This window comes from Gopherus evgoodei, unplaced genomic scaffold, assembly GCF_007399415.2.
Source record: "Gopherus evgoodei ecotype Sinaloan lineage unplaced genomic scaffold, rGopEvg1_v1.p scaffold_38_arrow_ctg1, whole genome shotgun sequence".
Lineage (NCBI taxonomy): Eukaryota > Metazoa > Chordata > Testudines > Testudinidae > Gopherus > Gopherus evgoodei.
In genome coordinates, this window is record NW_022060059.1 from 299,210 (window position 1) to 322,357 (window position 23,148).

At 49.7% G+C, this 23,148-nt stretch overlaps 1 protein-coding gene across 1 annotated transcript in view; it reads left to right on the forward strand.

The window, feature by feature from the left end:
- The window catches only part of LOXL1 (lysyl oxidase like 1), a 45,473-nt gene extending 25,320 nt beyond the window's left edge, over positions 1 to 20,153 (forward strand). The window contains exons 2-7 of the mRNA XM_030545671.1: positions 5,540 to 5,648; positions 7,659 to 7,796; positions 8,532 to 8,688; positions 15,383 to 15,478; positions 16,336 to 16,451; positions 19,074 to 20,153. Of these exons, the coding sequence (XP_030401531.1) occupies positions 5,540 to 5,648; positions 7,659 to 7,796; positions 8,532 to 8,688; positions 15,383 to 15,478; positions 16,336 to 16,451; positions 19,074 to 19,080 (623 nt within the window). The 3' untranslated portion in view covers positions 19,081 to 20,153. The remainder of the gene's footprint in view (positions 1 to 5,539; positions 5,649 to 7,658; positions 7,797 to 8,531; positions 8,689 to 15,382; positions 15,479 to 16,335; positions 16,452 to 19,073) is intronic.
- The last annotated feature ends 2,995 nt before the right edge of the window (positions 20,154 to 23,148 follow it).

Consider the following 23,148-nt stretch of genomic DNA (forward strand, 5'->3'; position numbering starts at 1 on the left):
TGTGGCTGATCTGGTTAGGTCCTGTGATTGTGTCACTGGTGTAGATATGTGGGCAGAGTTGGCATCGAGGTTTGTTGCATGGATTGGTTCTTGAGCTAGAGTTACTATGGTGCGGTGTGCAGTTACTGGTGAGAATATGTTTCAGGTTGGCAGGTTGTCTGTGGGCGAGGACTGGCCTGCCACCCAAGGCCTGTGAAAGTGTGGGATCATTGTCCAGGATGGGTTGTAGATCTCTGATGATGCGTTGGAGGGGGTTTAGCTGGGGACTGTATGTGATGGCCAGTGGAGTCCTGTTGGTTTCTTTCTTGGGTTTGTCTTGCAGTAGGAGGCTTCTGGGTACATGTCTGGCTCTGTTGATCTGTTTCCTTATTTCCTCGTGCGGATATTGTAGTTTTGAGAATGCTTGGTGGAGATTTTGTAGGTGTTGGTCTCTGTCTGAGGGGTTAGAGCAGATGTGGTTGTACCTCAATGCTTGGCTGTAGACAATGGATCGTGTGATGTGCCTGGGATGGAAGCTGGAGGTATGAAGGTAGGCATAGCGGTCGGTAGGTTTTCGGTATAGGGTGGTGTTAATGTGACCATCACTAATTTGCACCGTGGTGTCTAGGAAGTGGACCTCCTGTGTAGATTGGTCCAGGCTGAGGTTGATGGTGGGGTGGAAGCTGTTGAAATTGTGGTGGAACTGGGTCTAACCGATACCTGCCTAAGTCTATAGGCAGCCCGAAATCATAGTTCCAAGAGGTGTGGACTGCCCTATTCATCTTAATTCTGACTCCTGCAGCCTCCCGAAGAAGTGGGAGGGGGGTCATGACTCAGGGATAGGGCCACAGGGGCACCATGTGGGGTTTGTCTAAGGCCCCCGGTGGTCTGAACTTGGCCCTGCTCTCAATGTCTCTCCCACTCTCTTTTGAGCCTTTTCCCTGGTTATGCTCCTGGTTGAAGTCCATTCCCTGGGATAATTGCCCCTCTGTAAAAGCAATTCTCCCAAAGGAGCCTTTCTCCCCTTCAGCTGCATCCCCCTGCTTTAGAATCTTTGTCTGGAATGAAACGTCCCAAGGGAAGGAGTGGGAGCCCCAGCCCTTGGACTGTACAAAGGGGGCTGCACAAAGCACTGGAGACTATTTTAGAGGAACATAAGAACAGCCATACCATGTCAAACCAAAAGTCCATCTAGCTCAGTATCCTGTCTTCTGACAGTGACCAATGCCAGATGCTCCAGAGGGAATGAATAAAGTAGGTAATCATCAAGTGATCCATTCCTTGTCACCCATTCCCAGTTTCTGGCAAACTGGCTAGGGATACCCCCTGCCCATCCTGGCTATTAGATGGACCTACCCTCCATGAATTTATCTAGTTCTTTTTTGAACCCTGTTATAGTCTTGGCCTTCAAAACATCCTCTGGCAAAGAGTTCCACATATTGACTGTGCATTGTGTGAAGAAATACTTCCTTTTGTTTGTTTTAAACCTGCTGCCTATTAATTTCATTTGGTGACCCCAAGTTCTTGTGTTATGAGAAGAAGTAAATAACACTTCCGTATTTACTTTCTCCATACCAGTCATGATTTCATAGACCTCTGTCATATCCCCCCTTAGTCGTCTCTTTTCCAAGCTGAAAAGTCCCAGTCTTATTAATCTCTCTTCATATGAAAGCTGTTCCATACCCCAATCATTTTTGTTGCCTTTTTCTGAACCTTTTCCAATTCCAATATATCTTTTTTGAGATGGAACGACCGCATCTGCACGCAGTGTTCAAAATGTGGGCACATCATGGATTTATACAGAGGCAATATGATATTTTCTGTCTTATTATCTGTTCTTTTCTTAATGATTCCCAACATTCTGTTAGCTTTTTTGACTGCCGCTGCACGTTGAGCAGAGATTTTCAAAGAGCTATCCACAATGACTCCAAGATCTCTTTCTCGAATGGTAACAGCCAATTTAGACCCCATCATTTTATATGTATAGTTGGGATTATGTTTTCCAGTGTGAATTACTTTGCACTTATCAATATTGAATTTCATCTGTCATTTTGTTGCCTAGTCACCTAGTTTTGTCAGATCGTTTTGTTACTCTTTGCAGTCTGCTTTGGACTTAAGTAGTTTTGTATCATCTGCAAATTTTGCCACTTCAGTGTTTACTCCTTTTTCCAGATCATTTATGAATATGTTGAATAGTACTAGTCCCAATACAGATCCCTGGTGAACACTACTATTTACCTCTCTCCATTCTGAAAACTGACTATTTATTCCTACCTTTTGTTTCATATCTTTTAACCAGTTACTGATACATGAGAGGACCTTCCCTCTTATCTCATGACAGCTTACTTTGCTTAAGAGCCTTTGGTGAGGGACCTTGTCAAAGACTTTCTAAAAATCTAAGTACACTATATCCACTGGATCCCCCTTGTCCACATGCTGTTGAGCCCCTCAAAGAATTCTAGTAGATTGGTGAGGCATGATTTCCCTTTACAAAAACCATGTTGACTCTTCCACAACAAATTATGTTCATCTATGTGGCTGACAATTCTGTTCTTTACTATAGTTTCACACAGTTTGCCCAGTACCGATGTCAGGCTGTAATTGCCGGGATCACCTCTGGAGTCCTTTAAAAAAATTGGTGTCACATTATCTATCCTCTAGTCATTTGGTACAGAAGGTGATTTAAATTATTTAAAGGTTGCATACCACAGTTAGAAGTTCTGCAATTTCACATAAGTTCCTTCAGAACTCTTGGGTGAATGCCATCTGGTCCTGGTAACTTATTACTGTTTAATTTATTAATTGGTTCCAAAATCTCCTCTAATGACACCTCAATATGCAACAGTTCCTCAGATCTGTCACCTAAAAATAATGGCTCAGGTTTGGGAATCTCTCTCACATTCTCAGCCGTGAAGGCCAATGCAAAGAATTCATTTAGTTTCTCCACAATGACCTTATCGTCCTTGAATGCTCCATTAGCATCTCAATCGCCCGGTGGCCTCACTGGTTGTTTAGCTGGCTTCCTGCTTCTGATGTACTTAAAAATGCAGGAGAAGCCTGCATCTGCTGGCCACCTGCAGACTTTGCAGCTCTGACTTCTGCAATTGATCTTTCGATGACTCACCTACAGGCTCCGACTTCTTCCTTTCCCTGAAGGTGCTCAACCTCCACTCCACCCCAAGTCCCACCTCCACTCCACTCCTTCCCCCGACCCTGATCTTCCCCCTCTACCCAGTGCCTCCTGCATGCCATGGAACAGCTGATCTTCAGCGGGCCGGAGGCACTGGGAGGGAGGGGAAGGAGTTGATCAGCAGGGCTGCAGGCAGCTGAGAGGCACTGGGTGGGAGGGGAAGGAGGAGGAGCTAGCTGCCAGGGGGTACTAAGTATCCACTAATTTTTTTTTCATGGGTGCTCCAGCCCTGCAGCACCCACGGAATCAGCGCATATGGCACCACACCACCTTCTCTTTCCTGTTTAGCTGTGGAAACATCTACATGATACACCCCTTTCAGTGCGAAGGAAGGTAGATCTTGGCCCTTCACCTCTTCTCATAACTAGATTAGCTCCCTATTTGCCACCTGCTATACTTTTGCCAAATATTAATCTCTCTCCTGTTATATCTCCACCAGAGTTACAGTGCCCCATACTCTAGCAAGGCAGCAACAGCCTGAACTAGCCCTTTTGTAGTGTTGTAATGATCATTCTCCTCTCACTAAATCCCATTATCCAGCTTGTGAGATGTTGGTTTCACAGACCATTCTACACTGTAAGGTTTGATCAATGTAAGTTACGTTAGCATTCTGCCACCAACTTTTGTATATAGTCCAAGTGTGTTTCACCACAAGCCCATCCCCAGATCCTTTGCCTGGTCAGAATTCCTGAAACTTGTGTTTCTAATGTCCTGGTGACATCCCTGCCACATTCCTGACCAAGACTTGAGAATAACCAAAGGAGAGACTGTCTGTCCCCAGAGAATCCTGCCCCCCAGCCCCACTCCACACATACACCTTTCTGTGGATCCCTGTGCTTTCTGGGACAGGACTTTGGGAGTTTAGGGCTCAATCTAACCCACTGAATAATAATTCAATCCAATCCCCAATGATAGAGTTTTTTCCCAATGACTTTAATATGAGTTGGATTGGGCCCTTAGTGAACTCTCTCTCTCTCTAACATTTCCACATAAGTGAATAATAAAAATGTTTGCCTTCGGTAGCACATTTCATCAAAGGATCTCAAAGTACTTTACAATCACTAGGTATTTAAGCCTCACAACATTCCAAAGAGACAAAGCCATTCTGTTTCTCCCAATTAGAGATGGGGAAACTTGGCACAGACAGGCTAAGAGATCTGGCTAACAGCACACAGTAGTAGAGCTGGGAATAGAAGGTAATAGCCTAGACACTCAGTTCCCCAGCTCTAACCATTGCATATTCCTGTCCTCCCTCAAAATCCTGTGCTTTTTATTTTGACACACACAATAAACATGAAAAAGCAGTAGATCTCCTTCCTTCCCTGCACCATCGCACACTGGAAATGCTGCAGTAGCACAGAAATGGAGATATCTGGAATTAACTTGGATTTTTTAAAAAATGAAAATACCACATGTATTTAACATGCAAGCAATGCTGTAGTGGAACAACATTAAAACAGGATCAAGCACCAGTCAATGCATTCAGAGGAAAGGGTGAACACTCGGGGTGAAATCTTGACCCCATTGAGGCCAAACACAAGACTCCCATTGACTTCACTGCGGCCAAGATTATGCCCTCCTTTTTCTGAGTATGACACTTTCTGAGTCCAGTGGAACATCGAGAGAGAATTTAAGCAATCAGATTGTCTAATGCAGAGGGCATTAGTTCCCTGGAAAAGCCCTGACAGTACCATTTGTAACCATCACAGCACCCAGAACTAGAATGCACAGCATCTTGGCAGCCTCTTTTCCTTTTCAGATTCCTAGTAAACCACCCGGAAAGGTGGTATGGTCGAGCCAAAAGGAGTGAAGAGATCAAAAGCTTCCATTACTGATTTCTGTGCTATCACTTGTCTGTGGATTCCCTGGCATGTTACCAAGGCTGTTAATCTGACACTTTTCATGCCCACTAAATTCACTTAAAAATAAATCATTAAATAGGAAGAACTCATTTCAGGTGCTGTCTCCCCAGCCAGGTTGGTACTAAGGTAATTGCTATCTCTGCTGGTTTGGAAGGAAAAAGAAGCCACAATCCATTGCAAATCTGATGGGTAACCCAGCCAATGGAATCTTTCGTTTAATCAGTTCCAGGAGGCCGGATGGAGCAGTCAGCCTTTGAAAATGTAAGAGTTCGATTTGCCAGTGAAACGGGGGTTGGAGGGGGGAAGCAAGGAGGATTTTCCATCTTTAGCTGAAATTAAAAAAACATGGCAGTCACCAAGGCAAACCTTCCCAAAAAGGTTAGGAGCAGCTGCCTCCAAGTCTGAGAATACTGCTGTGTCAGATGCACACAGCGAGCAGCTCCCGTTAGTCTTTAAGTGGCTGGTATATTTTCAAGTTTTTCTCAGGCTGCATCTCCATCTTTTACAGGCCTCCCTGACTTAGTACCTGATCCAAACTATGTCCAGGCCTCCACCTATATCCAGAGAGCTCACCTCTATTCTCTCCGCTGTGCTGCTGAGGAAAAGTGCCTTGCCAGGTAAGGAGATGGGTGACTCCATGTTGCCAACTCTTCTGATTATATCTTGAGTTTTGTAATATTTGGGGTTCTCCCTGAATTCACAGCTCCTGGAGTCAGGAGATTAGGGGAGAATCTGAACTTTCCTTTATAAAAGAAGTTTCTAACCCTCGTGGTTGCAGAGAAAAGCTTGAAAACTTGAAACTTAAAGGCACAGAAACCTGAAGGCAAAGAAAAAGAATCCAATTTTTTCAATCTCATGATTTTTAAGACAATGATTTTTGAATGATTTTGAATGATCTCGTGATTTTTGAATTACCAACTCATGATTTTTGAATGTTTGGAGTTCATGATACTTTTGTTGCTACCTTGGTATTAATGGTGGGCCAGCCAAAAATCTGGTCTAATTTGGAAAGCTCTTGGGGCACATAGGTCATGTGGGTAGTCCCAAGAACTGCTTGGTTCTGGTTGAACCGGATGGAGATATTGCAATAACGTTTCTGCTTCTGGTGCCAGCTGTGAATTCAGAGGTGTGCAAACATGTAGCCAGCAAAGGCACTAAACAGGAAGTCAAGGAGAGAATGAATCTGAGGATTATTGTTATACTGTTGTACAGCCCTTTTCTGCACATGTCCAGATTTCTGAGAAGGGTCAAAAAATTTCAACAAAAACTTTTTTTTATTAGAAAAAAAATCATTTGTCCATTGTGTGAATACAATGGAATTTGAAGATTACTGTTCTTTCCAGTTCATACACTGACTATATTGGTGCTTATGTTCTATTATGATAGATAGATAGATAGATAGATAGATAGATAGATAGATAGATAGATAGATAGATAGATAGATAGATAGATAGATAGATAGATAGATGCCAACAGCAATAATAGTCTCCGGAATTTACTTGGCAATTCTGTAGCTGCTTAAGGCAGTGCTGTGCTGAATATAATGAAACATTGCCTTTGCCTGGTAAGGACCAGATTCTGATATTGTTGCACACATTGGGTAGTATCTTACTCTGCACTTATTGCCATTAGCATCAGTGTATTAAGGTGTTGTTTGACAGGAGTAAGGGTATCAAAATCTGGCCTTAATTAAGCGGATGTGTCTTGGAATGCAAAGGATTAGCAGATGTGGCTCGTAGTGATCTTCATGAGGGGCTGGGTTATTTTACTTGATGTATTTTTGTTCCCCTTGCAATGACTCATCTCAGCTTCTTCGCACTGTAAAGTTGAAAGCACACATAGAATTGCAATCAGTTCCTGTGCTCAAAATGAACTTTGTCTGAAGAGCCCACTCAGAGCTGGGCAGCTGTTCTCAGCTGGACTCTACAATGAGGGGACAGCAAATTTAGCACCACTTAAATCCAACATTTAGCAATTGATGCCTTGGCCTCGACACATTCTGTATAACCCTTCTCCTCCAATGGGGTAGCAGAGCCTTTTCCTGGTAGAAGAAGTGAGATCTCCTGGCCAATGTGGAGCAGCTTCTGATCTTTAACAGGGTATGCCATGGTGATAATAAAACGGGAAAATGTGAGTGCTGAGAGTTGTTTGGGGGTGGAGGGGGGAGAAATTTGCAAGTTGCAAGGCGGGGACGCTCTGTCTTTTTAAAAAAAAAAATCTTTTTTCCACTAAGGAGAATCTTAATACAGATTTATTTGCTGTTATTTTTCAAATCTGCTCTAGCTCCCATACTGCTGAGCAAAACTTCAAAGAGCCACTTGCTACTAGCCACATTGGAAGAGAAAATGCTGCTTCAAACTGAAAAGCTGAAATGAAAAGTTTTGACTTAAAATCAAACCCAAAAGGGATACATCAGCTTTAACCCAAATTCAGGAACAGTTTCTGAGCCAAAAAAAATGCATTTTTCAGCAAAAAAATCTATTCACTGAAAAAAATTCCCTCCGCTCCAAGTAGAAGCTCACCCAGCCCCATTCCTCAGCCCCTCCAGTGCTCAGATGTCCCCAGCTGCTTTCAGGGTAAGTGAGTTTCACCCATCTCCTCCATTTCCTTCCTTTTAACCCCTTCAGCACTGCCTACACTCCCGAGGCCACCGACTACGACATCCGGGTGCTGCTGAGGTTCCCGCAGCGGGTGAAGAACCAGGGCACAGCAGACTTCCTGCCCAACCGCCCCCGCCACAACTGGGAGTGGCACAGTTGCCACCAGTAAGTTGAGGAGAACTTGGCACTCTTCAGCACCTTACAAGTCCATCTCTGGTGACAGGCCCTTGCCACTGGGACTTTCCTTTGGTGGGCAGAGGCTGGTATCCAGCCATGGCTCTGGTTCAGTAAAGTAACTTGAGCACATGCTTCAGCATTTTGCTGAATTGGGGCCTATGTCAATATACTGAGGGTGAGAGCCACCCCTGGCTATAGATCAATGGACTGGCCTCCTCCATTCCTGCTCCCATCTTGCCTTTCTCTCTCCATTTTCTTGTTCCCTAACTTCAACCCTTTTCTTCTTTCTTTTTTCCTCTGCTCCTCTTTTCTTTCTTCCTTTCTCTGTAAAATTTATTTATCGCACCCCCCAATCCCAAAACCATTTCCCTGCCAGCTCCCCCTCCTGTCTCCATAAGCCCCGTGCTGCTCAGGGCGAGTGTTCTGTGCTGGTCCCCAAGGGTCAGGCCACATCATCACAGACCCCTGAACTGAGCATCATGGGCAAAGAGAAGGTCGGGCTTCTAATGCTGATGCATTATGGGAGCAGGTGGCTTTCAAGAAGCCGCACACTCCATCGCTCAGAGCCCCAGCATTTTCCCAAAGTGAGGTGAGGAGAATCTGGGATCCTGCCACTTTCCCTGCCCCCACCCACTCCTGAGCTGCTCTAATGCCCCTGCACCCACCCAGCATGCATCTATAAATATCTCTGTGGTACACGCCTCTGCCCTGGATTTCCCCCAGGCACTACCACAGCATGGACGAGTTCAGCCACTATGACCTGCTGGATGCACCCACAGGGAGGAAGGTGGCTGAGGGACACAAGGCTAGCTTCTGTCTGGAGGATACCACCTGCGACTTTGGGAACCTGAAGCGCTATGCCTGCACTTCACACACCCAGGTGAGAGGAGGGGGAGATGTATCCAATAGATCCAGGACCACTCCACCCTCTGACTGCGATTTAGTGCAGTGCTTTCTTCCCCTATTGGCCCCAGTCTCCTAAGACACCCAGCTGTGTGAGTGGGCAGGGACAGTCACCTCTGGGAGCTGGGGAAGGGATTAGTGAGTGCCCAAACCTGGTCAGGAATCTCCCTCATGGCATCATACCAGTGCAGGTGTTACACCTCCCTCTGGAATATCAAGCAACCTCAGGTGGGCATGTCCTATTGATTTCCTGGCATGGGTGTCAGAGCCCTCCCTAAAGGGGGAGGGGCAACCCCACCCCCAGCCAAGCCAGAGGGGGGCTGGGGAGCAAAAGCAGCCCCCTGCTTGTGTCCTGCGCTCCCCGCCCAGGACACATAGAGGGACCCAGGCTCCCCACAGCTGCCGCACAGCTCTTCCAGACCTGGCTCCAGCCCAACGGGGGAAGAGGGCTCAGAGCCATAGCCCAGCTCTGCTATGAGCCAGGTGGGCAGTTGTGGGGAACCTGTGACCCTCCACCTGCCCTGGGTGGGGGACATGGGCCAGGGGTACCCTCAGCTGCCCCACACCCCTGGCAGGTGGAGGGACCCAGTCTCCCCTACAGCTGCTGCCTGGGCTCCCCAGGTGGGCTTCCTCCATGCTGGCCTGGCTGGAGGGTTGGGGGGGCCGGAGAAGAGGGGAAGGGGGCAGAGTCCACCCTGATGAGAAGTGGACCTGCAAGGCCCACTCCCTCCCCTGCAGTTCTGGTGCCTCTGTTTCCTTGGCTTGCCCAGTGCTAGGGAAGGAGAGGCACCCAAGGCAGCAGTATCTTTGGCTGAGCACTCAGTAGTGCTTTTATAGGTATATAGGACTAGTGGGCACTCCACACTTGAATCTTTCTGATGCTCACATATATAAGTGTACCTATTGGGATTCTGGGAACTGGGCGGGCAGAAACCCATCCACTGCTAAAGGATCCTCCCCCAGCCTAAGGGGAGGAACCACAGGGCCACAGAACCCACTGAGTGCGGGGGACAACTAATAAAAGAACAGGGACAGGAGTGAGGTCAAAGGGTCAGAAGGAGGGAACCTAACGGGGACACCGAGCAGAGAACCCCGGACAGCGCCCACTGCTCCTCGAAGGCGTCAAGGGAGCCAGTGGACGCCGCCCAGAGGAACTCCGCCTGGATGCGTGATCGGACCATGGAGCGGAAGCAAGCCCCACAGTCACCGGAGTCTCCGTCGGCCAACCTCCCCTCCCTGGTCGCGTGGATGACCTTTTTCGCCAGGGCGAGGAGGAGGTTGACCAGGAGGTCCCGGGACTTCGTGGGGCCACGGATAGGGAGTGCATACAAAAGGAGGTGAGGGGAAAAGTGTAACCAAAAACGTAAGAGGATGGCTGTGAGGAGCCGGTGTAGGGGCTGCAAGCTGGCACACTCTAAATACACGTGCGCCAGGGTCTCCCTCACGCCGCAGAAGGGGCAGGTGTCCGGGACAGGGGTAAACCGCGCCAAGTACACGCCCGTGCTCACGGCCCCATGGAGGAGCCGCCAACTGATATCCCCAGTGGGCCTCGGGACCAGGGTGGAGTAGAGGCTGGCCCACCGGGGCTCCTCACCCTCCAAAGGTGGCAGGAGGTCCCGCCACTTCGTATCAGGGCGGGACACGAGGGTGGGGAAGTGAAGGGTGTGGAGCACGAGCGTGTAGAGCTGTTTCCTCGGCGCGGTTTGGAAACGGACCGGCTGCAGGTCGTGCAGCCGGCTTGCGGAGAAGGGGCGGGGGGGCCGGTTGGGCCTACGGGGCAGGGGCCGAGAACAAAGTCCAGAGGGCCATATATAAGTGTACCTATTGGGTGTCTGGGAAGTGGGCGGGCGAAGCCCGCCCACTGCTAAAGGATCCTCCCCCAGCCTAAGGGGAGGAACCACAGGGCCACAGAACCCACTGAGTGCGGGGGACAACTAATAAAAGAACAGGGACAGGAGTGAGGTCAAAGGGTCAGAAGGAGGGAACCTAACGGGGACACCGAGCAGAGAACCCCGGACAGCGCCCACTGCTCCTCGAAGGCGTCAAGGGAGCCAGTGGACGCCGCCCAGAGGAACTCCGCCTGGATGCGTGATCGGACCATGGAGCGGAAGCAAGCCCCACAGTCACCGGAGTCTCCGTCGGCCAACCTCCCCTCCCTGGTCGCGTGGATGGCCTTTTTCGCCAGGGCGAGGAGGAGGTTGACCAGGAGGTCCCGGGACTTCGTGGGGCCACGAATAGGGAGTGCATACAAAAGGAGGTGAGGGGAAAAGTGTAACCAAAAACGTAAGAGGATGGCTGTGAGGAGCCAGTGTAGGGGCTGCAACCTGGCACACTCTAAATACACGTGCGCCAGGGTCTCCCTCACGCCGCAGAAGGGGCAGGTGTCCGGGACAGGGGTAAACCGTGCCAAGTACACGCCCGTGCTCACGGCCCCATGGAGGAGCCGCCAACTGATATCCCCAGTGGGCCTCGGGACCAGGGTGGAGTAGAGGCTGGCCCACCGGGGCTCCTCACCCTCCAAAGGTGGCAGGAGGTCCCGCCACTTCGTATCAGGGCGGGACACGAGGGTGAGGAAGTGAAGGGTGTGGAGCACGAGCGTGTAGAGCTGTTTCCTCGGCGCGGTTTGGAAACGGACCGGCTGCAGGACGTGCAGCCGGCTTGCGGAGAAGGGGCGGGGGGGCCGGTTGGGCCTACGGGGCAGGGGCCCGATGACAAGGTCCAGAGGGCCATATATAAGTGTACCTATTGGGTGTCTGGGAAGTGGGCGGACGAAGCCCGCCCACTGCTAAAGGATCCTCCCCCAGCCTAAGGGGAGGAACCACAGGGCCACAGAACCCACTGAGTGCGGGGGACAACTAATAAAAGAACAGGGACAGGAGTGAGGTCAAAGGGTCAGAAGGAGGGAACCTAACGGGGACACCGAGCAGAGAACCCCGGACAGCGCCCACTGCTCCTCGAAGGCGTCAAGGGAGCCAGTGGACGCCGCCCAGAGGAACTCCGCCCGGATGCGTGATCGGACCATGGAGCGGAAGCAAGCCCCACAGTCACCGGAGTCTCCGTCGGCCAACCTCCCCTCCCTGGTCGCGTGGATGGCCTTTTTCGCCAGGGCGAGGAGGAGGTTGACCAGGAGGTCCCGGGACTTCGTGGGGCCACGGATAGGGAGTGCATACAAAAGGAGGTGAGGGGAAAAGTGTAACCAAAAACGTAAGAGGATGGCTGTGAGGAGCCGGTGTAGGGGCTGCAACCTGGCACACTCTAAATACACGTGCGCCAGGGTCTCCCTCACGCCGCAGAAGGGGCAGGTGTCCGGGACAGGGGTAAACCGCGCCAAGTACACGCCCGTGCTCACGGCCCCATGGAGGAGCCGCCAACTGATATCCCCAGTGGGCCTTGGGACCAGGGTGGAGTAGAGGCTGGCCCACCGGGGCTCCTCACCCTCCAAAGGTGGCAGGAGGTCCCGCCACTTCGTATCAGGGCGGGACACGAGGGTGGGGAAGTGAAGGGTGTGGAGCACGAGCGTGTAGAGCTGTTTCCTCGGCGCGGTTTGGAAACGGACCGGCTGCAGGTCGTGCAGCCGGCTTGCGGAGAAGGGACGGGGGGGCCGGTCGGGCCTACGGGGCAGGGGCCCGATGACAAGGTCCAGAGGGCCATATATAAGTGTACCTATTGGGTGTCTGGGAAGTGGGTGGGCGAAGCCCGCCCACTGCTAAAGGATCCTCCCCCAGCCTAAGGGGAGGAACCACAGGGCCACAGAACCCACTGAGTGCGGGGGACAACTAATAAAAGAACAGGGACAGGAGTGAGGTCAAAGGGTCAGAAGGAGGGAACCTAACGGGGACACCGAGCAGAGAACCCCGGACAGCACCCACTGCTCCTCGAAGGCGTCAAGGGAGCGAGTGGACGCCGCCCAGAGGAACTCCGCCCGGATGCGTGATCGGACCATGGAGCGGAAGCAAGCCCCACAGTCACCGGAGTCTCCGTCGGCCAACCTCCCCTCCCTGGTCGCGTGGATGGCCTTTTTCGCCAGGGCGAGGAGGAGGTTGACCAGGAGGTCCCGGGACTTCGTGGGGCCACGGATAGGGAGTGCATACAGAAGGAGGTGAGGGGAAAAGTGTAACCAAAAACGGAAGAGGATGGCTGTGAGGAGCCGGTGTAGGGGCTGCAACCTGGCGCATTCTAAGTACACGTGCGCCAGGGTCTCCCTCACGCCGCAGAAGGGGCAGGTGTCCGGGACAGGGGTAAACCGCGCCAAGTACACGCCCGTGCTCACGGCCCCATGGAGGAGCCGCCAACTGATATCCCCAGTGGGCCGTGGGACCAGGGTGGAGTAGAGGCTGGTCCACCGGGGCTCCTCACCCTCCCTAGGTGGCAGGAGGTCCCGCCACTTCGTATCAGGGCGGGACACGAGGGTGAGGAGGTGAAGGGTGTGGAGCACGAGCGTGTAGAGCTGTTTCCTCGGCGCGGTTTGGAAACGGACCGGCTGCAGGTCGTGCAGCCGGCTTGCGGAGAAGGGACGGGGGGGCCGGTTGGGCCTACGGGGCAGGGGCCCGATGACAAGGTCCAGAGGGCCATATATAAGTGTACCCATTGGGTGTCTGGGAAGTGGGCGGGCAAAGCCCGCCCACTGCTAAAGGATCCTCCCCCAGCCTAAGGGGAGGAACCACAGGGCCGCAGAACCCACTGAGTGCGGGGGACAACTAATAAAAGAACAGGGACAGGAGTGAGGTCAAAGGGCCAGAAAGAGGGATCCTAACGGGGACACCGAGCAGAGAACCCCGGACAGCGCCCACTGCTCCTCGAAGGCGTCAAGGGAGCGAGTGGACGCCGCCCAGAGGAACTCCGCCCGGATGCGTGATCGGACCATGGAGCGGAAGCAAGCCCCACAGTCACCGGAGTCTCCGTCGGCCAACCTCCCCTCCCTGGTCGCGTGGATGGCCTTTTTCGCCAGGGCGAGGAGGAGGTTGACCAGGAGGTCCCGGGACTTCGTGGGGCCACGGATAGGGAGTGCATACAAAAGGAGGTGAGGGGAAAAGTGTAACCAAAAACGTAAGAGGATGGCTGTGAGGAGCCGGTGTAGGGGCTGCAAGCTGGCACACTCTAAATACACGTGCGCCAGAGTCTCCCTCACGCCGCAGAAGGGGCAGGTGTCCGGGACAGGGGTAAACCGCGCCAAGTACACGCCCGTGCTCACGGCCCCATGGAGGAGCTGCCAACTGATATCCCCAGTGGGCCGTGGGACCAGGGTGGAGTAGAGGCTGGCCCACCGGGGCTCCTCACCCTCCCTAGGTGGCAGGAGGTCCCGCCACTTCGTATCAGGGCGGGACACGAGGGTGAGGAGGTGAAGGGTGTGGAGCACGAGCGTGTAGAGCTGTTTCCTCGGCGCGGTTTGGAAACGGACCGGCTGCAGGTCGTGCAGCCGGCTTGCGGAGAAGGGACGGGGGGGCCGGTTGGGCCTACGGGGCAGGGGCCCGATGACAAGGTCCAGAGGGCCATATATAAGTGTAGCTGGGCAGTTACCCCGCTCTGGCTGAAATAGGCTGGCTGATTGGAGAAGCAGCCACAGTGAGGCCACAGCCCAATCAGGCCACACCTGGCCCTGTTATAAGGGCTCAGGGAGGAGCTAGCTCACTTTCTTTTCAGTCTCGGAGAGAGAAAGACCTGGCTTCCTGGGAATAGGGTACCTGAAACAGAGCAGTGCTGGGGAAGGGCAAGAGGAGCTGGGGAGCTCCAGCCTGGCAACTCCCCAGGCTGAGGCCTTGTTAAGGGCCTATGCAGGTACTGGGGCTGGGAAGTGCAGCCTGGGGTTAGACAGAGGCAGCTGGTCCGTACCCCTTGCCAGTGATGAGTGGCCATGACAGACTGCAGTTTGCCCTTGTGAGTGGGGGCTAGGTGATGACTGGCAGTAGCCACTGAGACAAGATGGGTTTAGAGGGCTGGGGGTTCCCCTGGGAGGGGACACCCAGAGTGTGGGGGTACTGATGGGGCAGAATCCTGAGGTAAAGGGCACTGGGGTCCAGGAGGGGCATGAGGCAGGTGAGCCACTGGCCAGCAGAGGATGTTCTGAGTGCTGGATGAGCTAATTCCCAAACTACTAGCAGGAGGTGCTGCACCAGTGAGTCTCAGCTCTGCTGCAGCAGGGGTGAGCAAAACACAGATGCACCAATTTTTCCTGAAATTAGGTAAAATAGCTATTCCAGCTGGGCACAGGAATCCACTCCAGTATTTTCATATAGCCATCACAGGCATCACATTTAATGGACAGAGTCCTCAGACTGCTTGTTCCCTTTGCATTCAAAACACCTGAACTGGATTATTGTGTCCACCTGGAATGGACTTTGCATGCAGCCCTTGGGAAGGAGAAGAGCCTGAACTGGATTCCTTTGCCCACATGGAATGAACTCTGCAACACTGCTCCTGGGAGGAAAACGTGTTTTGGCATTAGCAGAAGTTGCAACTAGACAAGCCACCTGCACAGAATTGAGCAGTGCAGGTAATTCCTGAATATATTTCTATATTAAGAAAGAGCGAGAACAACAGAAAAGGAAAACTGAGAAATGCTAAAGATAAAAAGCAAAGTCCAAACCCTGTGTTATGCAGGAGGTCAGACTAGATGAACTGATGGTTCTGTCTGGGCTTTATGAAGCATGAGCACTGCTCTTTCCTTCTGTCAGGGCTTGAGTCCCGGTTGCTATGACACCTACAATGCTGACATCGATTGCCAATGGATTGACATAACAGACGTTCAGCCTGGAAATTACATCCTAAAGGTTGGTTTCCCTGTAATGTTGGACTTCTCTGTATGGGCCATTGCCATGAATAGATCTAGGCAGTTACTTGTGAAATCCATGGTACTGGATTTTGGTTTGTGTGTGTCCACGGCCCCGTTGCCGGTCCCCTTGATTGTGAACATCCATCCACACAGCATGTGAATAACATGGCTGATCAGACATTCTTCTGAGAACAGAAGCAGCTGCATGAAGGGCCAGTCACAAGCTACGCATTGGCAATTAGCAGTAACAGTGGGGGTGGAGGAGGGGTATGAAAATGAAACAATAGCTGGTCACCCCTGAGAACAAATGGAAAGAGAGCCATTGTGTACTCATACTCAAATACTTTTTAGGACCACTACAAGCAGGCACAATGCCATTCAGTTCAAGGGAAGCTAAGCCCAATTAAAACCAGGGCTGAATTTGACTTTGTTTACATTTCTTTTATTTATATAATTTGACCATTTGCTACAGAGAAGCAAGATGGTTGCGTCAGGATGACAAGCTGTTTTCTTGGAAGAAAGTGGAGGCATTTTACCTGTAGAAGAAACCATAAAACTAAAAACATGTGACAGTATAGAAGCAAAACTGTATAACAGTTTATTTCCTTAAAAGGAATACACCCCCCATAAATGTGCATTTTTCATTGCAAAAAATTCTAGTTGTATGTGATAATATACATTACAGTACAGCCCAGGGACCCACCAAGAACTGGGCCCCATTGCACTAGGTGCTGTACAGCCACAGAGTAGTAGCTAGACACAAGGGATGGGAAAGGGGTGTAACACAATTCTCTCTCTCTCCAGTGACTGACAGAGGAACTATTTCCTGATGTGGTCTTTGTCTTGTTTTCTCAGGTTCAAGTGAACCCCAAGTACATGGTGCTGGAGTCAGACTTCACTAACAATGTTGTGAGGTGCAATATTCACTATACTGGACGCTATGTTGCCACTACAAACTGCAAAATTGCCCAGTAAGAGCACTTGTGAAACTCTTCCCACTCCTTGTCTGTCTCTCTGGGTTCTTCCATGGTTCCCATTGCTGTGGTATACAGGCATCTCATCTTTTTCTTCTGCCTCCATCACTTCTTGGTGGTGTGGACTTCAAGATGAAAAGGGAAATGTGAGGATGGAGCTGCCAAGGAGTTGCTAATGGGGAGGGACATGGGAAATGCAGAAATGGTACTTGAATGTAGGGGCAAGTCTTTCCAGAACTAGACCTGAGGGTCTAATGCAGCAATTCTCAAACTTCATTGCATCATCTCCCCTTCTAACCAGGGCCTCCAGGGGGCCCCCGCCGCCGAATTGCTGCCAAAACCTGGACCAGAAGAAGCTCTGGGGGACCAGGCCCCACCAGAGTTTTCTGGGGCCCCCAGAGCGGGTGAAGGACCCCACTGCAGACACCCCAAAAAACTCTCGTGGGGGCTCCTGCGGGGCCCAGGGCTTGGGGCAAATTGCCCCACTTGCCCCCACTTCTGGGCGGCTGTGCTTCTGATAACAAAAATTACTACACAGCTCCAGGAGAGGGGACAAAAGACTGAGCCCTGTTGCCCTGGATGCGGGGTAGGGGCAAAGCTAAAACCCAACAGCTTCTACCCTGGGTAGGGGGGCATCTTGGCCCTGGGCCCCACTACGTCTGAAGTCCAAGCCCAATCCCCACCACCCAGGGCTAACACCTGTCTGGGTGGCCCCATTAAAATGGGGTCCCAGCCCACAGTTTGAGAACCCCTGGTCTAGTGGAGCAACACTAACACCTGAAATGGAGTAGTTCTGTATCCAGCTGCCATTTTCAGAATGATCTGCTCCCCAAGCAACCCTCTTCCACAGAACTAAAAACACCTTGCTTTGCTCCCTTTCTCAATATTAGGCTGTGGTCTCATCAACACCATTCCCATGAGATGTCTCCACTGTTAATTCTTAAGCATGAAACACCATGTGCCTCTTAAGTCATTTCCTCTACTTCTACCACTTGTTCCCCTATGCCAGGCCTGTGTAGGCTTGTTTCCCACACTCTGCTGCTTCGCACAACCTAGAGTAATTCAAGTACATGACTAGGGACCCAGAGCTCTGGGTTCTTGTCCCAGCTCTGCCACTGATCCACTCGGTGACCATGGGCAAGTCACTTACGGCTTGGTTTTCAGAGGTGCTGAGCACCAGCCACTCTCATTGACTTCACCACCTCTAGCAATCAGGCCTTTAACCTGCTTAGGTCTCCACCTATAAGATGTGGTGAATCTTTGCACAGGGGGCATGATGATTAAGAGATTGTCTGTGAAGCACATGGAAAGCCTCAGCCAAAGGGGCTAGTTACCCAAGTGAGTCACAGCAACACTTGGTGCACATAAGAGAATTATGCTACCTTTCCACTTTCCCTATCCCAGAGGCCACTAGGGAAGGTCAGTTTGACCCTGGGACAAGTTAGAGCAACCTCAGGGCTGCTCTAACTTCCACTAGTGCTGGCAGCTCCCAAACAGCCTGCTTCACGAGCCAGGAGCGCAGAAACATTGCATGCTGTCCCCAGCCCCACCATCCCCCACCTTGCCCCTCCTTAGCCCAGGGTTGCCCCTACACAGGTCCCATCACAGCCCTCTCAGTGGGTGTTTGGGAAGCACTGTGGTGTCTCTATGAACACCATTAACGCACAGCTAGGGAAACCAGCACAAACAGGACTGCCGCAGTGAAGCTCTCCCAGGACTGCCAAGTGACCACAGTTGGTTTGGACACAGTAAACAAGAGGGGGAAAAATTAAATTATTTTTCTTTACATTTTTCTCTTAAAAAACACTTTGCAACTGGCTCACGCTTGGTCCTGAATGGAAAAAAACAACTCCCATGGCCAGCCAAGGCACTGGCAGGGAGGACTGCAGGCTACAGACATCACACCACCTTAGAAGGTGGAGGGATTCCTGCCAGGCACTGCTAGGGGTCCTGGGAGCTGCTTCCCCCCCCCACGCCCCCACTGCTCCATGCTGCAGTGGGACAGGATGCCTTGCCAGCATTCTATGAGTTGTGGATTTCAATTAAACTCACAGGCTGAAATCCTGGCCCCATTAACATCAGTGGGAGCTTTGCCACTGATTTCAGTGGGGCCTGGGTTTCATCCATAGGTTCTCCAGATCCCAGGGAAGACCAGGCTGTATTTTATGGGGTCTGGGATTTCCAGATTGTTTTGTAGCCCTCTGGTACCTAACTCCCTTTCGGGATCTGGGCCATGATGGCTGTGTTAGTTGACAGCTGAACCTTAGCTGGGCTACCCCTACCTTCACGTAACAAGCCACAATAAAGTTAGTCCAATTTTTCTATTGAAATTTTTTTCAGTGGAAATTAGCTTTTTGACAAAAACTTAAAATGTTCATTTTGGTCTTTATTACTGCAGATTTTCTGTGCACATTTCTAGTAAACATTTTAGTTTTTCAGTTTAGTTTTTGGTTTTCAAAAATTAAAAATTTTTACTAAACGCATGTTTACCAAAAAAAGGGGCAGAAGAAGGGCCACACAGGACTTTGTTTCTTTGAGGCTTTTTTGTTTGTTTGTTTGTTTTGGGCGGGGGGTGCATTTTCCAGCCACTTGCTGAGTGCTCTTATTCTCCCCTTGCAGGTCATGATCCACTGGGAGGGACGCATGACACCTGACCCCACCTCCCAACCCAAATTCAACACTTTCAAGTTGGAATTTGAAATGTCTGCTTCTGGGGTGCATGATCTAGTGGGGCATAAGACATTTCTCCATTCCAGCAGCCCCTGGAGACAAAAAAAGTATTTCTCAATTTTAAGAACATGAGGGAAATCAGTGATTACTTTAAATACTTTTAAACTTAACTTTTCTTCAATCTTTGGGGCTTTTTTCTGTTTCCAAGTGGAGTTTGCTGATTTAGGTTAAATAAAACAAGGGTTATTACTGTACCAGGCACTACCAGTATCTGTAGATTACATGCTATATCAGTAGATAGCTCTATAGTCTAAACTGTGCCCAGCTGTACAATATGGGGCTGTATTTTTGTGCAGGCTTTCTAGTGACATTACAAATCCTAGTCCCCAGCCTCTCAGTAAGACTACAGCTGTGGTCTGGGTATATTTTATTAGTTATAATCTGACACCAATGCACCTCAAATAAGAACTAAGGTGAATAGTTTCAAATGCAACCTCTGGTTTTGTCTATGTTCCTGAGTGCCCAGTCTAAGACTTCTTGGGTCTGATTGTCAGAGGTACTGAGCACCTGCAGTTCCCATTGCCTTCAGCTGGAATAGTGGGTATTCAGGGCTTCTGAAATCAAACTCAAATTGTTTTGCTTTAGGACACCCAACATTTAGCCAAATCTCTAGGGCTAAAATCTGCTTTCAGTAACTGTAATGTTAATATGAAGTTATTTTATTATTTGTATTGCCATAGTGCCTAGCAGTCTGAGCCATGGACCAAGGCCCCATTGTGTTAGGTGCTGTTCAGATACAGAACAACAAGCCAGTCCCCATCCAGAGAACTGACAAATTAAGTAAAACAATGTAGTGCCACTTAGTACTGACATCACCGTCAGAGGGGTTACTCCTGATTTACATTGGTAAACCTGAAATCAGAATCTGGTGGGGAGTTTTAATTTTTATTCAGTTTAAAGGGATGTTGTCAACTGAGTATTTATATTTTGTTTAAAAAGCCAGAAGGGATTAAAAAATACCTAATATGACTGGAAATGTTTTAGTTTATGGTTTAAAAGAAAAATAATAATCACATCTGGTTGTTTTATAATTTTTTTAAAATTGCTGTTAAATTTTCCCCTGCAGTATTGTAAATCCAAACACCAACAGGGCAGGGGGATTGTGACAGGGGGATTCAGGGGGGGCAGGGGGGATTCAGAGGGAGCCCAGGCTCATGGGTCAGAGGGCTCAGTTGTACCCCACTTCCAGGTGGCACCCCATGGAGAGCCTGGGCTCCCTCTGAAACTGCACTTCTGTGACAAGCTGCAGACACGCTCCTGGTCTTACATTTCCACCAGCATATACAGAGGTAGGAACACACCCAGCTGCAGTTACATGCAGGGTCTCTGACTAAAGCCAAAGTAACTCTCAGCTACCCAGGCATGCATGCCCCTCCGGAGCATAAACCCAAAATTATATTGTCTTGCGCTGTACAGGGAACTACAGCGTAAGCTCGTAGATTTCACCACCTCCCCACTCAATGTGGAGAGGAATATGCAACAGCCTATCTGAGCTAAGATTCCCACACACTTCATTCCAAACTCACTGGTTTAGATTAAAATATAAAATACATTTATTAACTATGAGATTTTAAATGATTATAAGAGATAGCAAACAGATCAAAGTGGATTACCTAGCAAATAAACAAAAACATAAGCTTATTATACTACACAGATTGGATAAGAATAGCAGATTCTCATCCTAACTGATGGTACAGGCAGACTTGTAGATTTTTAAGGCACACGCGGCATTAGCTTTACAGCTTGAGTTTCTCAGGTCTTCATACATAGGCTAGAAATCCCTTTAGCCTGGGCCTAGCACTTCCCCCCAGTTCAGTCTTTGTTCCTCAGGTGTTTCCAGGAGTCTTCTCATGGAGGGAGTGAAGAACAACATATGATGTCACTCCCCTCCCTTATATAGCTTTAGCATGGGGCAGGAAACCTTGTTTTAAAACTTCGTTCCCAGCCCAATCTGTGGGGAAAATACTGACATCTGGAGTCCAGAGATGTGGTCTGTTCACATGATCTTGCAGTGTTATAGCAGCCACTGCTTACAGGCTGGTCAAAACGCCCACAGGAAGGTTAAACTATTCTGCAGTCACAGAATCATAGAATATCAGAGTTGGAAGGGACCTCAGGAGGTCAGCTAGTCCAACCCCCTGCTCAAAGCAGGACCAGTCCCCAAATAAAGCAACCCAGCCAGGGCTTTGTCAAGCCTGACCTTAAAAACCTCTAAGGAAGGAGATTCCACCGCCTCCGTGGGTAACCCATTCCAGTACTTCACCACTGTCCTAGTAAAAAAGTTTTTCCTAATATCCAACCTAAACCTCCCCTACTGCAACTTGAGAACACTACTCCTTGTTCTGTCCTCTGCTACCGCTGAGAACAGTCTAGCTCCATCCTCTTTGGAACCCCCTATCAGATAGTTGAAAGCAGCTATCAAATCCCTCCTTATTCTTCTCTTCTGCAGACTAAATAATCCCAGTTCCCTCAGCCTCTCCTCACAAGTCATGTGCTCCAACCCCCTAATCATTTTTGTTGCCCTCTGCTGGACCCTTTCCAATTTTTCCACATCCTCCTTGTAGTATGGGGCCCAAAACTAGACACAGCATTCCAGATGAGGCCTTGTCAGTGCTGAATAGAGAGGAATGATCACATCCCTCAATCTGCTGGCAATGCTCCTACTTATACAGCCCCAAATGCCATTAGTCCATTTTCTTTGCTGATTGGTCATCAGCCCCATCTGACTTCCTCATTGTTGTACCTGAAAGGCTGGCTGTGGGTGTTTTCCAGAGTAAGCTCATATGAATATTGACTAGGGATCTGTATTTCAAAACTTCAGATACAAAAATGATACATGCATACAAATAGGATAATCATATTCAGCAAATCATAACTTTTCCAATGAGCCCTCACATGACCACTCTTGTACAAAATGCATGATGTTTATGCCATAATCATATCATAATATCACTGTGAAGAACATCGAGTGCAGTGTCACAGAGATTAAGGGAATGAAAACTGGAAATGAAATTGACTAACAACAGAGAGTCAAACTGACTAGCCAAGTGAGGGGCAAAAATGGAAACATTCTCCCTTGTGAGGAAAACCAGCAGGGAGAGCTTAAGTAGGACCTAAGTGGTGAATAGACCCTTGTGCTGGCTCTCTGACATGGAGTGAATATTACTCTCCATGAAGCTGGTGCAAAGTAAATTCAGTGTGACTACACTAAGGGGTACTGTGTTAAGTACCCTCTGGGTATGGCTATACCACAAAAGCTGTGCAGGGCTAGTCTACTGGGGTTAGCATGAATCCAGCTACAATGGCTGACAATAGCAATGAAAACAGCACAGGGCAGGTAGTACAACCCAGCATGAGCCCTGGGTATGTACTTAGCTTACTAACCCACACTGCCCTGTCTTTTTGGTTGTTGTTACCTGCACTAGTGGATTCAAGCTAGGTCAGGTATGCTAGGCTGTGCACAGCTTTTGCAGTGTAAATATACCTTAAGTAATACTATTGCGGGGACAGCTGCAGCTGCACATGGGGTTATATTTCCCCAGGCTTCATAATGGAGGACAGGGTGGGCCTCAGAACAAAGCCCCACAACCAAACACTACCCTGTCCCCCCTGAATTTTGGACCTGAACCCAGCCTTTGTGGATCAGGACCAAGGCTTCTGGTTTTGCACCACAACAGCCCAGTGAACCCATATGTGATCAGTGAAAAGTTTAAAGCTATTACAGGTGATACAGTGCAACTATATTTTTGAGCCAACCAATGAAATAAAATCCTTTTTCAATCACTATGATGCAGGAAATGAACATTATTATTGAGGTACCAAGTGCTTTTTGCCATTGTATCTGATGCTATAATATATGGCAATGAGTGGCAAAGCTGTTAAAGGACTAGAGCTACCCTGGGCTGATTTCTTCACTATCTACTTGACGTGACATGGATGGCCCCCACTTCCACACACTTCTCTT